This window comes from Synchiropus splendidus, chromosome 13, assembly GCF_027744825.2.
Source record: "Synchiropus splendidus isolate RoL2022-P1 chromosome 13, RoL_Sspl_1.0, whole genome shotgun sequence".
NCBI classification, from domain to species: Eukaryota; Metazoa; Chordata; class Actinopteri; order Syngnathiformes; family Callionymidae; genus Synchiropus; species Synchiropus splendidus.
In genome coordinates, this window is record NC_071346.1 from 6,938,744 (window position 1) to 6,956,354 (window position 17,611).

The 17,611-nt window shown below is 44.4% G+C and overlaps 2 protein-coding genes across 2 annotated transcripts in view; one reads left to right on the plus strand and one right to left on the minus strand.

The window, feature by feature from the left end:
• The first annotated feature begins 293 nt into the window (after positions 1 to 293).
• On the plus strand, positions 294 to 4,248 carry tm6sf2a (transmembrane 6 superfamily member 2a). The gene is made up of 10 exons (XM_053883652.1): positions 294 to 548; positions 1,476 to 1,579; positions 1,641 to 1,738; positions 1,801 to 1,904; positions 1,970 to 2,052; positions 2,116 to 2,240; positions 3,048 to 3,149; positions 3,210 to 3,302; positions 3,361 to 3,480; positions 3,548 to 4,248. Exons 1-10 carry the CDS (start codon positions 457 to 459, stop codon positions 3,755 to 3,757), a joined length of 1,131 nt encoding a protein of 376 aa, XP_053739627.1. The 5' UTR covers positions 294 to 456; the 3' UTR covers positions 3,758 to 4,248.
• A 792-nt stretch (positions 4,249 to 5,040) lies between these two features.
• The window catches only part of LOC128769909 (neurocan core protein-like), a 34,600-nt gene continuing 22,029 nt past the window's right edge, over positions 5,041 to 17,611 (minus strand). The window contains exons 12-20 of the mRNA XM_053883979.1: positions 16,279 to 17,580; positions 12,808 to 12,924; positions 9,716 to 9,829; positions 8,156 to 8,207; positions 7,985 to 8,091; positions 7,598 to 7,680; positions 7,258 to 7,402; positions 6,394 to 6,576; positions 5,041 to 6,124 (exon numbers count right to left, since the gene is read on the minus strand). Of these exons, the coding sequence (XP_053739954.1) occupies positions 6,006 to 6,124; positions 6,394 to 6,576; positions 7,258 to 7,402; positions 7,598 to 7,680; positions 7,985 to 8,091; positions 8,156 to 8,207; positions 9,716 to 9,829; positions 12,808 to 12,924; positions 16,279 to 17,580 (2,222 nt within the window). The 3' untranslated portion in view covers positions 5,041 to 6,005. The remainder of the gene's footprint in view (positions 6,125 to 6,393; positions 6,577 to 7,257; positions 7,403 to 7,597; positions 7,681 to 7,984; positions 8,092 to 8,155; positions 8,208 to 9,715; positions 9,830 to 12,807; positions 12,925 to 16,278; positions 17,581 to 17,611) is intronic.

Sequence of the window (17,611 nt, forward strand, 5' to 3'; positions counted from 1 at the left end):
TTTTCTGTCAGCACTTTATTCCAAAACACTTTCCTAGTTGGCCACCAGGTGACAGTATTGGCAAATTTAAAAATGTACATCGAAGGATTTATTAAATTCATATGAAAGTATACACAAAAGTATACATTTCTAAATTACGTTTAAATCATTTACGCCACACAGGAAATGTTACATATAAAAAGGAAGCTATCTTTTAGCAGGACCACTCTGCCTTGGCGTAATGCTGACGTCATGTGTCATGGCGGCCTGGTTGAACTTTGACAAGTGCCGCGAGACGCCAGAGCAGCATTTGGACTCCAGGTCAAAAGACGTCCAGACACTCCTTCATTTATCATCCCAGCAGCTTTTGGAGAAGACACCCACCTCCAGCATGGCCCGCTCCTCTGCCGCCGAGGGCGTTTAGATCCAGTGAAAGCCACATTTCACACTAGAAAGCTCCAGACTTGAACGTGGAAAATGAGGCTGCCGGTGGAAGTCAACGTGTTTCTGCTGTCGCTCTTGGCACCTGGAGTTTTATACTGCATGAACAACTTTCCTGTGCTTCAAGAGTAAGTGTTGCTCCTTTACCCTGCTTTTTAAATGTTGTCGGTCGCTTTCACAGAAATTAAGTCTGGACAAAAACTGAATTTTCTGTTTACAACTAGGTTTGCCCTTTAGCTTGCATCCACTCAACGAAGTTTTATAGTAGTTTTTCTTTGTTTTGTTGTTCTTTTTGACAGTCAGAAATGAGGAATGAAGAGGCTTGAATATCCCATTGTAAGACAAATGTGTCCCTAACACTCGCGTAATGTCATTTTAATGGAATGTATTGTTCCATTTTTTTTTTTTTCAAATAAAATTCGCCCACTTGACTGGCAGTATTTAATACCTCGGCACATTCTGGTCACACATTTACTTTTTTCTTTCTTTACTGTTTATTTTTCAAATTTTACATTTCACAAAGTACAGACATTATGACTGAAAATGATATATACAGTGGTTATAACATGTAAGAAAAGACAGAGTGCAATAAAATAAAAATACAATAAAATACAGACACAGAAAAACACTGGGGATATTACAATAACTTTTGCGATAAGGTTGGATTTCTTTGCTGAAATATGTTCCATCTTTTTGTGTACAACGCAGTTTTCAGTCTCAAGTGCTCCATCTGCCTTATTTCTTCAATAATGTCAGTCCAACTTCGTCCAGTTCATCCAGTTCCTTGTAATAGCTGGTCACACATAGTCTTGATAATAAATTAAACAGCAATGAGAGTATGACTTGATTCTGGTTTCAGTTCTGGGTGGGGCATTTAAAATGATCATTTGTAGTCATGTCATCATCCTCAACTTATTCCAGAGTCCCATGTTATCCATGTAGCTTCAGCATCAAGAACATGCTTGTGACCAGTTCACGAGTCATGTTCTATAAATGAGTCTGCAGAGGCCCAGTCGTATTCTCATGCAGATGTTTTGGTCTCCTCCTCACCACAGGCCTCTTCCCATCCTGGGAATGGGGATGGTGGTACTGGGATCAGTTCTGCTGGTTCTGCTCCTCACTGTTCAACACAAGAAGACGGTGGATCCTTTATTTTATGGTAAAAGCCATGAGTGATGGAGATGAGAGCTTTGTTTAAGAGCAGCGTCTGTCTGCTGCAGTATTTGCAGAGTTCTCCTTCACCTGCGTGGTGGGCTTGACCAACGCGTTGGAGCAGGATGGCTTCATCTCCGGCTTCATGGACTTCTACTTGAAGATGGTGACAAACTCACTGAAGCCAGTTGTGATATTCGACGTGACGTGACGCGGTCGTGTCTACAGGGGGAGCCGCACCTTGGCAGCGCCTACGCTGTGATGATGTCATACTGGGAAGGTGTCGTTCACTTTGTCCTCTTCCTCACCATCATCCACCAAATGTTCCGAGGGTAGGTCGTGACATCACCATCACACTGGCCCGAGTGCTGGCTGTTAATGAGTTCTGACTGCACAGGAAGTCCTACCGGAGTTTGGGCCTGCTGTGGGCAGGGTCTTCCATTGCTCACCAGATTGTTCTGATCCCTGGAGTCATCATTGGTACGTGGGAACTGACTTTGTTATGCAAAACTAAAATGTTACAATGATTGTTTAATGTTCCAGGTAAACACGCGACAAACCTCAAACCTGCTTTTTGGAGGAACACACCCTTCTTCTTGGTGCCTTTCTGGGCTGCAGCCGTGCTCCTCAGCCGACCCAGGGAGCTGCCAGTCGTCCCAGCAGACAAGGTACATTGGAAGTCTGATGATGGCAAGGTTCTCACTCAGTTTGTGTTTGGCTGCAGTTATTCCTAGTCATTTCTGTACAGTAGAAACAATAAATATTTGGTTATTTTTCATTGTTCTGTTTGACTGATTATTTATGTAATGTATTATCATTGTTTTGTTGTTGTTGTAGATATTTTTATTATTGTCCTCACACCTTAGATTAAAATGGTAAAAATATTATATAACATTTATTACTTATTATTGTTATTTATTATAATAATAATAAACTACAAATTCATGTGTTTTTGCATCATATCAGCCAGTAATTTATAGTAAATGATTCATAATTCAGTTGTTATAGATTAATATTTTTTGACATTTTTTCCCCTCTCAATATTGTTATGTTTTATATAGATTTAAACCATTATTTTAATGGGCAATAAAAGGTTTAACAACATTATGAGTAAACTCACTGCGCAAAAACGATTAATATTTCATACATGCATTCATCTGTGTTCACACAAATTCTATACATTTAACTTCCCACTATTTCCCATTATTTATAGACAATTTTCTGTAGCTTTGTGAACTGATTAATAATATGCCAAGAATATTTGAGAGAAAAATGCATGAATTATATCTTTACTGATTATGTAAAATACATATTTTCCTTTCATTTATTCTTTCATACAATGAACATGACACATACTGGTTAAAGTACTGGTTAGAAATATGATATGGTTAAACCTGATTTCTAAAACTTTATTGTGTTAAGTTCATTCCTAGCTGGGCTCAGTGCTTACAGAATACTGTCTCTGATGTTCCTAGATACTGGCCGACCAAAGGAAGAGTCTTCTGTCGCGACCTGTCGACCTGCTTCTCTCTGTGCTGCTGCTGGGAGCTGCAGCCTTCTCAGCCTTCAGAGCCTTGGTGAGCACTAGCTTGTCTTGCATGTGTTGAGGCTGTAGCACTGACACAACTCTCCTGCAGGTGGTGCTGGACTGTCCCCTGGATGCCTGCTTCACCTACGTGTACCAGTACGAGCCCTACCTCAAAGACCCTGTGGGCTTCCCTAGAGTAATGGTGGGTAAAAAGGATGGGCCAGTATGTTATGAGTCTCATGGCTGTGTTTGTCCTCAAGATGTTGGTGCATTTCTTCTACGCCCTGCCGCTCCTGGCCGCCCTCATCTATGGACTCAGGACTCCGGGCTGCAGCTGGATGCTGGACTGGACCCTTCTCGTTGCGGGAGCCATGGCGCAGGTAGCTTCTTCACCTGTACTTTAAATCTGACAGGTTTGAGTGTATAATTAACCGACTCCTCCTGCAGACCCAGTGGTGCCACATGGGAGCTTCTCTCCACTCCAGAACTTCATTTACCTACAGAGTCCCGTCGGACAAATGGTGGCCTGTCATGACGCTCAACCTGATCCTGGCTGCTGCGCCGACTCTGCTCGCCCTGCGCTGCCGCTACAGCCCCGCCTACTTCATGAAGACCGTGCCCAAGGGCCAGACCAGCGCGGAGAAGAAGAAAAACTAAACCCTTGTCTACTTGAACAACCAGATATACAGACCAGAGCTCAAACCTCACACTCCTGCATGGACCTTTGGACCCCGGCGTGGATCAGATCACACCACGAAAACTGATTCAATCTACTACAGAAGCATCTGTTTCATCACGTTGGTACTGAAAATCTCACCAGTTTATATCTCACAGATCTGAGCAGCCAGTGTTGACTGAAGGCTGATAAAGAGGTCAATGTTCATGCTGTAAATTGTATTTCGTTGATGCACGAATGACCGACATGTCGGTGTGTGAGTGACCTGCGTGGAGTCACTGTGTTTTCTACTGGAGGTGGGTATTTTAATGTGCTGAATAAAATATATTGAAGTACTTGAATTAATTTTATGTTTAATGGCATTTTATTTAAACTATTAAAGTAAAATGTAACATTAAAATGCATCACAGTCACACCACTTGTTTATGACCACCCTGTTGCTTGTTAGCGAAGTAACAGTGAAATTGAAATTTCAGAAAATATTCACAATATGAAATAAGCAAATTGTCGTAACGAACACTGGACATAGAATACTATACAAGACATTTATAGTTACAAGTGGAACCCAGGAGAAACACACACCTTTGATTTGAGGGTGCACATTGCATTTGACTATTGTTGTTGTCATTCATTATTATTATTGTATTAAAATTTAGAACTTACATTATTGTCAAAATTATTCTGCTTATATTAATATCCCTATATACATATTTTAGAAATATTAATTCAACTATTGTCGATTTTTTGTTGTTTTTATTATTGCAATCATCTTTATTTAAGCAACTGTTCTATGGACGTGTGCTGCATTTCACAGTCACATCACTACTTTATTAGCATTATTATTTCACTCTTATTATCGTTGTAGTTTTAACTAGGTTTTTTCGTCGTTTACCGTGTACTGCTCACATGAGCTGCGCTACACTGCTGCCCTCTGTTGGAAACGAGTGGCACTGCGACAGTAGGGGCTCTCAGCTTTTATAGCTTTGAAGATAAAATGGTTTGCTTCAGTCTGCTCTCAGCTGAAACTGAGTGTTGTCCGGCTTGGCTGGTCAGAGGTGAATACAGAGGACGATGTCATCACGGCGACTCTTGCTTCTACTGCCCCAGTTTCTGCCGCTGAGCTTGTTTCACTGATAAAAGGTGAACCCTGACTGTCATGTGACACATCTCCTGTTACACAACTTGATATTAGAGGGTTGTGGCGCGCTCACTCAGGCGTGAACTACAAACCAACAAAACAGAAACAGGTCTTATTTTTTCTCTCTTTATTAAGAATGAAACACAACAGCTGAACCAACCGTCAAAAAGAACACAAAAAGTGGTGAGCGCTCGGGTATCAAATTGACCAAAGAAAACATTCTAGCCATCATCTAAAAGTCGTCGTGCAAAGATCGGAGAGTCTACTCGGCAATTTAGGTACAATCAGAAGGTTATTTTGAAGAAAAAAAAAGAAAAAAAAATCTCCTCCACCTTCGATCGATTAGCTTCACGACGAGGAATCTATTAGACTGGACCAGATCCCGCTATTGGTTAATGATCGGCCGACGACAAACACCACAACATTTACGATACGTAGATTAGAGGCGATCAAACCATTGATTTACTCTGGGATTGATTAAAAAAATGCTGCGATGACGCTCCGCATTAAAAGATAAAAGCTTTTCCACTAGTCCATAATTCATAATAAATAGTAACATTACACAAAAAACAGCAAATATTAGAAAAAAAGCATGTCAGTAGAATAAAACAGAGTCGATTTCAGGGCGAGGGGGGGCAGCTATCGATACAAAAAGCTTAGGGTTACCACGGTTACCAGGGGGACGGACGCTTGCTTGCATCATTTTACATCTGTGCTTTGTAAACAGAATACTAGATGGATGTCATGTTGCAACACTGTAGCACAAAAAGTGACTCAGCACTCGCGCACACACTCACACTCGCACACACACATTAGGGGGCGGGGTCAAGATCAAGAGGCAGCACTGCACTGTTAGGTTAGGTTAGTAAATGTTAGTGTTCGCATGGACCTTTGTTCAAGGAAAGTAAGCGTCAATACACCCAAAATCTGTGAGATAAAGTGAACATTAGAGGAAGATATTGTTATTCTTCAGGAGTCACGCTAAAGTCGAGGACAAGCAGAAACGGAAAGAGGAGTGTGGCGGTGTCTTCTACTGTCTTTTATGGGCCATGTGTAGCACCTCGGCATAGCAGACTGGTAGTGTATTTGGTTCAGTAGTAGCTGTGTGCCTCCTCCTCCGCCTTGTGCCCGGCTCCTCCGTGTCGCCTGTGGCTGCGGCGCTCGCGGCGCTGGTTGTGGTGGTGGCGGCGGTATCGGTGGGAGCGTCGGGCTAGAAGAAAGCAGGAGGACAGATGAGCGGCTCGAAGGTTGACTTACACAAGGGGCCAAAAAATCTATTTTTTCCTGTCGAACAATAAAAACTTTTTTGAATAGTTCAAAATTCACTCTTAGATATTAGCTAACTACTGGTGTTCAAAAGCTCTTGTGGGCCACCTAGAATGACTTTGCAGGCCGGGTTTGGTCCCCGGGCCTCACGTTTGACACGCTAAGGACACTCTCCCACAGGTGTTCCTCCACTAACTAGCCTGTCCTTCTTACACTTGGTGCAGACGATCCGGGGGCGTTCCCACGTCCCGTCGGCCCGGCAGCGCGTGGTGGGGATGTGGCGCTGGTAGAACCCTTCGGAACACTGGTAACGCACCACAGCATGGATGTCGTAGTGCGACCTCCGACGTCCAACAAGATGGGCGTTTTCCACAGCGGGCGGGGTCCCACACAGAACTGTCAATCATCACAAGAAAAAGTAGGCGATTTTAACGTTTATTTTTAGTCATTCTGGAGACAACAGTCGCGCTGGAATCAAAGGACAGACTACTATATTTAGCCTTCCAAAGTTTGCAGCAGATCAATGCCATTTTATTTTAGGATTCTCAGCTGCTCTTCGACGCAGCTCATGTCTGTTCCAACTGGAGTTCAAACCCTTCAGACATTTATAGATTTTAAAAGCCTTTTTGTCTCCAGTAAAATATTTTTTGAGTCAGATAAAGAACAGCTAAAGCGTGTAAGCTCAGTAAGCTTCCTCTAGAGGGCGCAACTCCATCACGGCAACTATCAGCTCTCCCTTGGCATCAGTCAATTTTGACTCAACAACTCACCAGATCGACACTCTGGCTTATTCGGGTCACACTAACGGACAACAACATGCTCGGCACATGGAGGCTTCCCGGCGAACATGGCGGTAATTGGCAATAAGCTGCGCATGAGTTTGTTTCAAGTAAACCCAGAGGAAAATAGACTGGCAATAATGGGAGGAGAGAGATGGATATCACTTCTGAGAAATCGATCGGAGGTTTGAAATAGCAGCACTGGGTCCACTCCAGGGTCATCGCGCCTCAAGTGAGAAAAAGTGCTGACCCACTGTGAGTCTGGGAGGAGAAGCGTCTTCTCTTGAATCTTGAATACCTGTTCCTTTCTTGCAGATGTAGGGCAGGTTGTAGTTGCAGGGCACGTCGTTCCACTTGCCGTCCTCGTGAGCGATGGTCACCACGCAGTCCTCGCCACCCGCGAAGAAGTTATCCGGCTGGCTCTCCCTCCAGTTCTCATACACCTGCGCAGTGGCCACGACACAGCGTCAGCCTCACTTGTTGCCCGGCAACAGCGGAACCAACAACCTGTCATCTCCGCGTCCGGAGTGCGGCCTAAGTGCTGCTGTCTGACATTTACGCGGTCACACACCAGTGTGTGGACAATTCAATATGGTTTTCTCACGTTTCACCAGACGGAGTGGAGAGAGGTGACTCACCAGGTCGTTGCTGTCGGTCCATTGGAAGTCGTCCTCCACCGTGCGGTCGTTCAGTCCGATCCATGCGTTGTCGTGGCCCAGACCTGAAACACACCACCAACTCAGCACCTCGAGAAACGTAGTATGTATTGCTAAAGTCAGGCCCAGGGCCATTTGTGGTTCCTTTAAAAAGAAAAAGAAATATTTGCGCTATCACAGTCTCTGTCTAGTGAAGAAACTGGAAACTTGACGCAGTGAGGCTGAGAGTGTAGGAGCCTTCTTTTCTCTTTTCTCAGGAGAGCGGAGCACCAGCCAAAAAAAAAGAAATGAAGCCTCAAATAGCGACTAATCTGGAAGTGACTTTTAGCTGGTTTGCAAAGTCAAGGTCAGCGCATGGTTCTTACGTACCGTTGATGAAGTCCTGCTCAGAGGAGGAGATGACGCTGGTCAAGTGTGCGCTGTGCTCTCTGCAGTCCTTCTCTGCGTCCTCCCAGGTGTGTCTGCGCGTGAAGTATCTGTGGGACAACACCAGAACGATGAAGACCGCAATGCATGATGGGACCAGATGCTGAGTCCTACCTGTAGCAGTGGCCGTGGAACTTCATCCAGCCATGTTCGCAGCCTTCAATGTCTGTGTGCGAAAAGGAAAATACGGACAGCACCAACTTTAGGCTCCATGGATCAATGCTGATGCAATGTTGAGAAGATACTCTACTTCTGGCTTCTTTGTTATCTTAAATATGCGACAACAGTACACTGTAATTTCCAGACTATGAGCCGCTAGTTTTGCTCACAGTCTAAACCCTGAAGCTTATACAGCGACGTGGCTTATATATGGCTTTTCAAAGGCATAAAGAGCGTCATGCTGCCAAAATATTGAGTCTTGTCACATCCAACCAATGGCTTAACAGGTGTTTTATTGACATTTATTGACGCTTTAAATACGCTGTTTTCGCAGAGTGTCCGCAGCTCCGCCCACAGAGCCGATCTCCGGGAGGAACGGAGATGAGAAGCAGCAGCTGATACCGGCTGTGGTGTCGGAACGTTGGACACGTGGGTGAAAACTGCACATTTAGAGTGCTTTAATGTCAATAACCGATGTGAGGAGTTCATGATTCAAGTTCATGAACTCAAGAGTCAGTCTCCATGCTGGACCCTGTTTTTTTTAGAAGTGATTCTCATGCACTGTAAAGCACCACTGACCTTTCTACGGTGCAGACAGCACCGCTGCAATGGCGGCTTATCGACCAGTGCAGCTTATGTATGAACAAGATCTATTTTCCTTTTTAAATTTAGAGGAACGGGGCTAATATTCTACGCTCTATTGTCCAGAATTTATGGTAGAGTAAACATGGATAAAACAAATACATTCCACCAAAATAAAAGTTCCCTTTGCCGCAGCTAGAAGAGATGAGGGACCAATACAGACCGACCTAAAAGACTCTACAGAAGTGACATTTCAGTAAACGCGGAAGCATCTGTCTTCTGGCAGATTCCATTACATGAGATGACATTTTATCCGAGGCGAGCAGGGATTAGAGCCTCTTGCTGTGCCAAGGAATTGAACCCTGATCTTCTGTACCCGTGTCATTGTTGTCTGGCGAGATGAGAGTTTCGCATTCCCACAGTTAAATTAATTATTAATGAAGGAGGCGGCGTAATGAAGAGGTGAGAGCCAAACTTTGGTGTCTGGAGAGGATTACTTTCAAGTCCCAGCACACGTGGTCGGATCGCTGCTCAATTGCTATTCATTAATCGCAGCGAGGCCCGTGGATCTCTCTTTAACAGCAAAGGTTAGATGTTCATTCATCCTCATTGCGCATGCAGGCCCACTCACACACTCATGGATCCTCTTTTTGGTGCGCACACTCATCATTTTTTTTCTGTCTCCCCTGCTCACAGAACTCTCAGTTTGTTCATCAAATCCCAAAGAATCCGTCAAGAAATGCCAGCTCCTGTCCACATCCCACGCACTTGTTTGGAGCTGCGCTTACAGTGTTACATCCTGAGTCAGGCGTCTGCACTTAAACACCTGTTACATGACAGGTTGCTTTCATTATACAGCAACATATCTGTTTCTTTAGAGCTTGAATTGGATGCGCTTCATTTCTGCGTCAACATGTCAGGGGCGGCTCTCACCTTTTTCACAGGTGTCCCCGCCGTAGCTCGGCAGACACAGACACAGGAAGGAATCGATCTTGTCAATGCATGTGCCTCCGTTTTCACACGGCTCTGACTGGCAGTCATCAACATCTGCACGGAGGAAAGGCAGCAGTCTGAATACATTTAACATCATACATGTTTGAAACATGGCAGCTGGACGTTGTGCTACACTATTGTGTAGATACTAACACTCAGCAAGTTCAAAACAGCAACAGTTCAGTTGCAATTTAATATTTCATTTGATAGATGAAATAGAATGAAATTAAATAAAAATAATTAGACAGAAACAGGAAAATATATTATCATCATTGTCCTGAAAACCAATGAACATAATTTATCAAGGATTACGTGAGGTAATCCTTGTATTTGGAAACAAGACTGAGGCAAGGGGAAAAAAGAAAAAAAAATAGTAATAAATAATAAATAATAAATACATGTACATATAATATTATAAAATACATTTTTCATATTTATGTTTTTGTTTTATTTTTAAATTATTAAATACGTATTTATATAGAGAGAAAAAGAAAAAAAACATTAAATCATTTAAAAATAAAATGAAAATATTAATATTACAAATGTTTAAAGAAATGTGTCTTTATTTGCAATGAAAAAGTAAATAAAACTAAATGTGACAAATAATAAAAAGCTAATTTATAAAATGTAAAAACATATACAAAAATTAAAAAAAACATTTTCATCAATAAGGTGATCAGTAACACCATGTAAATATTCCAAACATTTACAGAAATTACACAGTAATATTTTATACTTAACAAAGCATTACTCAATATTAAACATCATTCGAAAAGGCACTTCGCACTCAATTGTTATGTTAAAAAGAAAGCCATTGTAAATGGTTTTAAATCTACACAATAAAAATATGAATGTGGATATGATCCTGAGAAGGCACAGGCTCCTCCACCTCCGCCTAGACTCCAAGTCTCCCAGACTCCATCTCTTCATGTCCTCACCTCATCCATGGACCTCACTGGCAGTCCATTGTGAATAGAAGCAGATGCAGGCTGCATACCGAGCACCAGGGCATTATCAGCTTGTCACTGGTTTTAAGAGTGAATATGCTGGTGGGCGATGTATCATGATAAAGAGGACATGAGTACAATACTCAGAGCCTAATCTCCTTTAGATTCCCTCCTTGTCCTCATTTCCTCTCAGACTTAGACAGTGCTGACGCCTCTCTGGTGTCCAGATTAAAGCTCGTGTCTAATTTCTTCTTTTGTCTCTGCCTCATTGTCTACTCCGGCAGAAGCCTCCATGTAAAGAAATCAGACAACAGATTGGTTTGTTTCTTCTTCAAAGCCTCCGACAAATATAAATCCAGCTCGCATTTTCTCAGACAGCCAACCTGCCAGCAACAACACGTCCAGCTCTGAGGGGAGCTGCAGCCAGCCGATCTCCCTGACCTCGCCGCGGAAGGAAAACACGGTCAGCAGGAACATTTTTCTGCAGGGATCAATAGAGTATCACTTTGCAAATGGAGGGCATGAAATCTTCTACCACTCCGGGTTATTCTGCCTCCAGAAAGAGAAAAAGTTCAGTGTGTGCTGCAGAAATAAAGACCTTTTTGTGTTCTGATTGAAGTTAAGTTTGGATTTTTGATAAATGATCTTGTTTATTACTTCTCTCAATGGCCCCCTTATTCTCCTCTGCATTAGCACTACCAAAGGTGAGAGACACCCTGGATTGGTCGCCAAGAATGTTCTGTTTTTTCAGATGAAATCTCAAAGAGAAACGTTTGATCCTAGCGTGCGGCTTCTGATTCCATCCTAGAGCGATCCCTCACTTCAGGTGTGAGCTATCACAACACACCAACTTCCACACTTATTAAAACTCAAAGGTTTGCCCGTGAAGGAACGCCGGCGCCACTCGTCCATCTCATCCATTATGCAAAGTGCAGCGACTCCTCTGAGAGATAATACGGCAAATTCTGCAAATCCACAGGAAACCTCCAGGCGGGCCGCTGTCTAAGCTGCTGCCTGTCAACGCCGCCGTCCGCCTCTGAACGGAAACCACCTGGAACTCGCTACGTATTAAGGTGTTCACTCGTGAATGGAGACAGCGTGGAGGAAGCTCTGCGGCGGCTTTTAATCTGAGTGATCATTTCCTTGAGGCATGAGGCAGCCTGATGAGATAAGTGTGTCAGCAGACAAACTGGAACACTTAAATCTCCATATCCAGGTGCCACATAGCAAAGTTCTGCCGTGGAAACTGGCGGCTTGCGTCGAGGCTCATTTACGGACGACTGGAGTGAATGATAAAACTGTATAGTTACCATCAGGAGCTATGATTTCTCAAGGCCTTCAAGATAAACTGCGCCATTGGAGGTCAGACGCAGAGATAACCAGATAATATCAAGCCAAAGCTGATGAAAGTCAGACTGTCTTAAAGCTGTTTTTAAAATTGAGAAGTGATTCCTGTTTAAAAACCAAGAGAATTTAATAAATTTCAGTGGATGGAAAACATTATTGAATGATGATACGATGGGTTTGAGTCTATTAGTTGAGGACAATCCAAAATAAACACGTCTTTTTAATTTAAATATTTTAATTACTTATTCAATGAATCAATAATGCAAAAAGAAAACAAAATAAATATCTCATTATGATTTGTTTTTTTATTATTGTTTTATTTATTTGCTTATTTTCTAGAGGTTGAACTCAATAACAGATCATGGTCTAAATGTTTTCAACAAATGATAGCAGCGGTGAATGTTACTGCTGAGCTGAAGGAAGCAGTTTGATGGGACGCGTTGTTTGACATGGATTATGGATTGAACATTCGGTTTCATGAAGAATGAGGTCAATAGTCGGGTTATTGCTGTCCACTTGAGAGATTCCTGAAGTCTGACCTTGTAGCAAATATGACCTGCATCTTACAGTCTGCGTCTAACCTTTGACCCCTGCCTCCACGTTTACGCTTCTCTCTAAACTTGATGGACAGCTCAGACTTCTGGCCCCACTATAAGTCGGATCGTTGTGTCAGTTTACACAAGAAAGTGCCTTGGTTGTGCAAGTGTTTTTGTGTGTGTGTGTGGAAGCATCACTTACCAATCTCACAGTTCTCCCCGGTGAACCCTTGTGGGCAGTAGCAGCTGTAGCCCGTCCCCTGAGGAAGGCACTTTCCTCCGTGCAGACACGGGTTTGTCACGCAGGGCTCCGCTACCACTGAGACGGACAAATTCGGGAGGGGGTGGGGAAGGGGTGGGGGATTCAAATTATGGAACGTGATTTAATTAGTCTACTAAAACAAAAACAGGAGATTAAACACCACGTTTTTTAGAGGCAGGATTAACTGTGGCGAGGATAAACAATGTGTTAATTCAAGCTTGAACGCTGATGAAAAGTTTTTGCCTTAGAGCTGATCATTCTGCTGATCGGGTTCTTTTTGTTCGCCATGATGCGGATTTGGAATGACTTCAGAGTTGATGCGAAGGCAGAATTATCTTTTTTTTTTTAAAATAAATAAAAATGTATATATATATAATTTTGTATTATGTACTTTTTAAAGTAAAAATATTAAAATATATATATATTTTTTTTTTCTTTAATAAAAAAAAAATTAAATACTTTTTTATTTTATTATTCTACTACATTTATAGCAGTGACAAAGAAGACTCGCTCTTAAATGGTCTCGCATGCCAATCACTAATAGGTTATCTTGTTAGTATGAATGATTCAAGGTAAGAACCTGCTCCACATCTGCCAGTCTGAGCACAAATGCTGTAGATCCGTTCCACGTTTGGTCTCTTTCACAAGAGATCAAACGCTGGAGGTTCAGAGCTGTCATCCACTCACAGTCGCCGTTGCCATGGCGACCATATGTAAAGCGCGTCTTGGACCATAGGCCGGTGTGAGAACTTCAGACGTTAGCCACCATCAACAGAAACCAGCGGACCTCCCTCAGAGCGCCGCGATCGCCGCCATTCACGGCCTAAATTTGGACGTGTGTGGTCTTTAAGTATTTCCATATCAATTGAGGCAGCACCATGTGTTTCACTCCTGAACTGCTCATTAGAGGAACCTAAGGTCTTTGAAAAGCACCACTTGTGCAGTGGGTTTGTGAAAGCTGGGCTGTGGGGTTCTTTGTCCCGCCCGCCTGCTCTGGCACTACAGAGGGGGGGGGGTGTTGTTTGTATGTGCGCACACGCACGGGTTTTTGTTTACACGGTACAATGAGTGGAAATCAATAGCTTTGCTACGGTTAGCCCGAGGCACAGAGGCATCTCAAGCTCTGCCGATCATCACGGCGGCTGCTCAAGGACCAACACAAAATGATGCCGTCCACAACATGGTCTCGATTTATGGATTCACGATAAATTTGGCAAATCCCTGAAGTCAGAATCTTGCTGACATCTGATGCTAAAATCAACCGAGTGTGACATTTAATGTCCATCAGGCCGACGCATCCGTCGCACCAGTCAAGGCCACGCTATGTCTTGACAAATATCAGCCGTTATTTCAACCCGAGCCGCGACACTGTATGTGTGTGTGCTGGCATTCGACCCTCGGTGTATATGTGATAGATAAACCTTGCACGATTGGCTGTTCATTAAAGCGAGTGGTGCAGAAAAATCAATAGTGTGTGGAAGCTGCTGACAGAGTGGCCGGTCGGGCGCTCGGCGCATGTCTAGCTCCAGCAACGCAAACAACTAGGACCAAATATATGAACGAAAATCAGATTTTTTCGCATGACTATTATGAAAGCAAACAGCAGCAGAGAGAAGTCACTTATCAGCCAGATGTTTCTAAGAGTCTTGACTGAAGTGTGTAAGCCCACATGGACATGAACGATGGCTTCATTCATCATTGTCTGGATAAGCCGGGGCCGCAGGGAGCTGAAGCCAACCGCAGCGGACAACCTGAGCTGGCTACCTGCTCATTTCAGGGCACAAAGCAAAGCCCAGCCAGTCACAGCTCTGGAAAATGTGAAGTCCCCTTTGACATGAATTTGAGGAGCCCGACACAAGCCTCAGAAGGCCGACATTTTGCAAACCAATCTTACCAATGCATTGATAAAACTGCATTGATTTCTCTCCAGGTCAAAGATGTCTGCAGCTCCAGTTCCACTCTCGCTAACCAGTAAGGAAAATAATAGATAAATCCTCCTTAAAGTGGAGGATTACAAGCACCTTGGGGTCTTGCCAGAAGTGAAGGAAGGATGGAGGGTGGGATCTTTTTAAGATCCTTATTGCTTTTTAAATCTCTTAATGGTTGTCGTCCTGCCTTTGCATTTACCGTATCACCCCTCTAGTCCTCGGGTAGTCGCCTTTGGAACACATGGAGATGCCTCTGTTAGCTATTACGGCCCATATCTGTGGACTGCCTGCAGAGAGTGCTGATATTTTATACAGACCCATATTTTTGTGATGCTTTTAACACAAACTTACTATATTTATTGACTGTTTTATGCTTAAATCTTTGAGCTAAAGTACTACTTTCATTTCTGTATTTTTATCACTAGGGGCTGCATTACCTGGGGCCATCAACAGGGGGCACTCAGGTGGGGTATGCACTCGCTTTTTATCAATGTGGTTCTCGGGAGGACATCCGAGAAAGCTTTACAGTAGTCACGTAGTTGTACTGAAAACTCTGGCTTTCTTCCGCTAACACTGGCGGCTTCTTGACCCGACCCTGGTTAGGTGGCGTATAATGGACGGATGGATGTGGACTTTGGCTCTTAACTTGGGAAATAAAACCGTGGTTGAACGAGGACGATGCCAGTCGTAGCATGTTGCTTTGCTGCAAAGGTCATTCACTCAAGACTAAGAAAGACCTTGTTTTTCTCCGAGCTTGGCCATCGATCGCACTGACTGATGAAGTGCTCAGTGATCTGGTTGAAGAGAAACACTGCCACCGGAGACTGAGGCCAAACTGTGTACACAGAAGCTCAAATTCATTTCTCTCATCCAGAGATGCCGAGTCATTTGAGTATGCAGCAACCGTGCGTCTTTCTTGGTGTGTTTACGACTCTCCGGCTCCTTGTAAATCAATCAATATGCTACTGTACGCTCCGGCCCCTGATGCTAGCCCCCAGCTGCTTGTCAATACAGTTTACAGCTGTTTTAAATCCACAGCTCTGCTAACCCCCGGCAATAAACTCCGACATTCCTGCCACAGACAGCAGCGGCTTTCGCATTGCTGAAAGATAAATCACCCCAGAGTGTGTGCTGTGCCCGTAGGGCTTTCAACCAGCAACTGATATGGGGCTTCTCCATGCATTCTCATTATCCGGCGGAGGAATAAGTCAGGCAGCACGCTGGGAGCTTTACGGAGATAAACCAAGATATAGACTTAATCAACGGATTCAATTCGGAGGGTGGACGAGCGCTGTTGTGAGAGTGTGGCGCAGTAAATGTGGCAGTAACTAAACTCGGGTCACAGGAGGCTTCAACGCTGGTTGAGTAAACATTGTGAAAACATGGCCGCAAAAGCCACCAACTGCTCTGCATGCAAATGCTGCCAGGTCACTTTCATGAATGGAAAGTGGATTAGCTGAACTCTTAGCGTTAGCATACTCACCTGTGGGAGTAACGGTGCTCACATCATTCCCCCTTCTGCTGCTCTCCACCTCTGCGTTCCCAGGGAGCATGGAACCAGAGCCCACAGCGTGAGACTCCTCCTCTTCTGGGGTCCCTGACATTAGTACAGGAGAGACCACCGAGCTGTTGGTGACTCCACTCTCCACTGGGACCCAGCGGAGCGTGGCTTGAGAGTCAGTGGGGCTCTCCGGGGTGTTAAAGTGGACGGCGGGCGCCGAATTTTCTGCTCCGACGGTTTGCGTGGAGGGATTGTGAGGCAATGGCGAGGAGGGTGAGAATGAAGGTAATAAAGAGGATAAGAGTGAGACAGAGAAAAGAGGGGGGAAACTGGATGGATGAGTGGACGATGGCGATGGCTGGGTGCTCGGTGAAGAGGAGGTGGTCGGCGATGGAGTTGATGCGGTGGTGGAGGAATGAGAGGATGGTGATGATGGAGAGGAGTCGGGTGCGAGAGAGGGGGTGGAGGATGGAGAAGAGGTGGAGGAAGGAGAAAATGTCGAGGAAGTGGACGCCACCTCAGCGGAGGCAGAGGTAGACTGCTTCTCCATGGTGATAAACTGGGAAGGAGTAGTGGAGGAATAGGATGAAGACATGGTGCTGGACAGCGGTGGTGAGACTGAGGGTGACGGGCCTGAGGATGAGGCCTGAGAGTCTGGAGGAATGGACATTAACTCAGCTTCAGCTGGATAGATGGATAAGAACTTTGACGTAGGGCTTGGTTGTGATGCGGTTGTTGACACCATGGTTGGTTCAGGTGTGCTCTCGCTCATGGATGCAGTGGTGGTGGTCTTGTTCCTGTTGGAGTGTCCTCTTCTGTGACCTCTCCCTCTTTCTCTGGATCGTTCTCTTGGCTTGCTGGTTCCTACTGGTCTTCGGGAGACTTGTATCTCCCCCTTTGCTTCCACACCTGTGATCTCGCCGCTTCCTTCCTCCTCAGCCTTTCCTCTCTCCTCACCTCTGCTCCTTTCCTCTCCTCGATTCTTCTTCCCTCTTCCTCTTCCTCCTCTAGAATTAACCCGAGGGGTCGCAGCTGCGTCTCCTGGTGGTGTAGTGCTCTTTGTCTCGACACGAACCCAAGTCCCGCCGCTCGATGTAATGGTTTCAGTCACAGGGTTCGATGTGATTCGTGTCTCAGAGGGCTCTGAACTAGTTGAGCTCTCTCCAGAGACAAATGAGTTTAAGGTGGAAGAAGAGGAGAGCGGAAGACCGGTTGATTCTTCGCTGGCTGTCGTGACCTCATTAGAGACCGCAGTGGACTGTGACTTCTTCCATGAAAACACCCCTGAAAATGGACAAAAAGTGAAAGAGAAATG

What these genes read in the sequence shown, in the direction of transcription:
- tm6sf2a (XM_053883652.1), top strand. Translation starts at nt 457, where the DNA reads ATGAGGCTGCCGGTGGAAGTCAACGTGTTTCTGCTGTCGCTCTTGGCA. An exon ending in GATCCCTGGAGTCATCATTG is followed by an intron (nt 2,053 to 2,115) that starts GTACGTGGGAAC and finishes TTAATGTTCCAG; the next exon opens with GTAAACACGCGACAAACCTC. An exon ending in TGGGCTTCCCTAGAGTAATG is followed by an intron (nt 3,303 to 3,360) that starts GTGGGTAAAAAG and finishes TTTGTCCTCAAG; the next exon opens with ATGTTGGTGCATTTCTTCTA.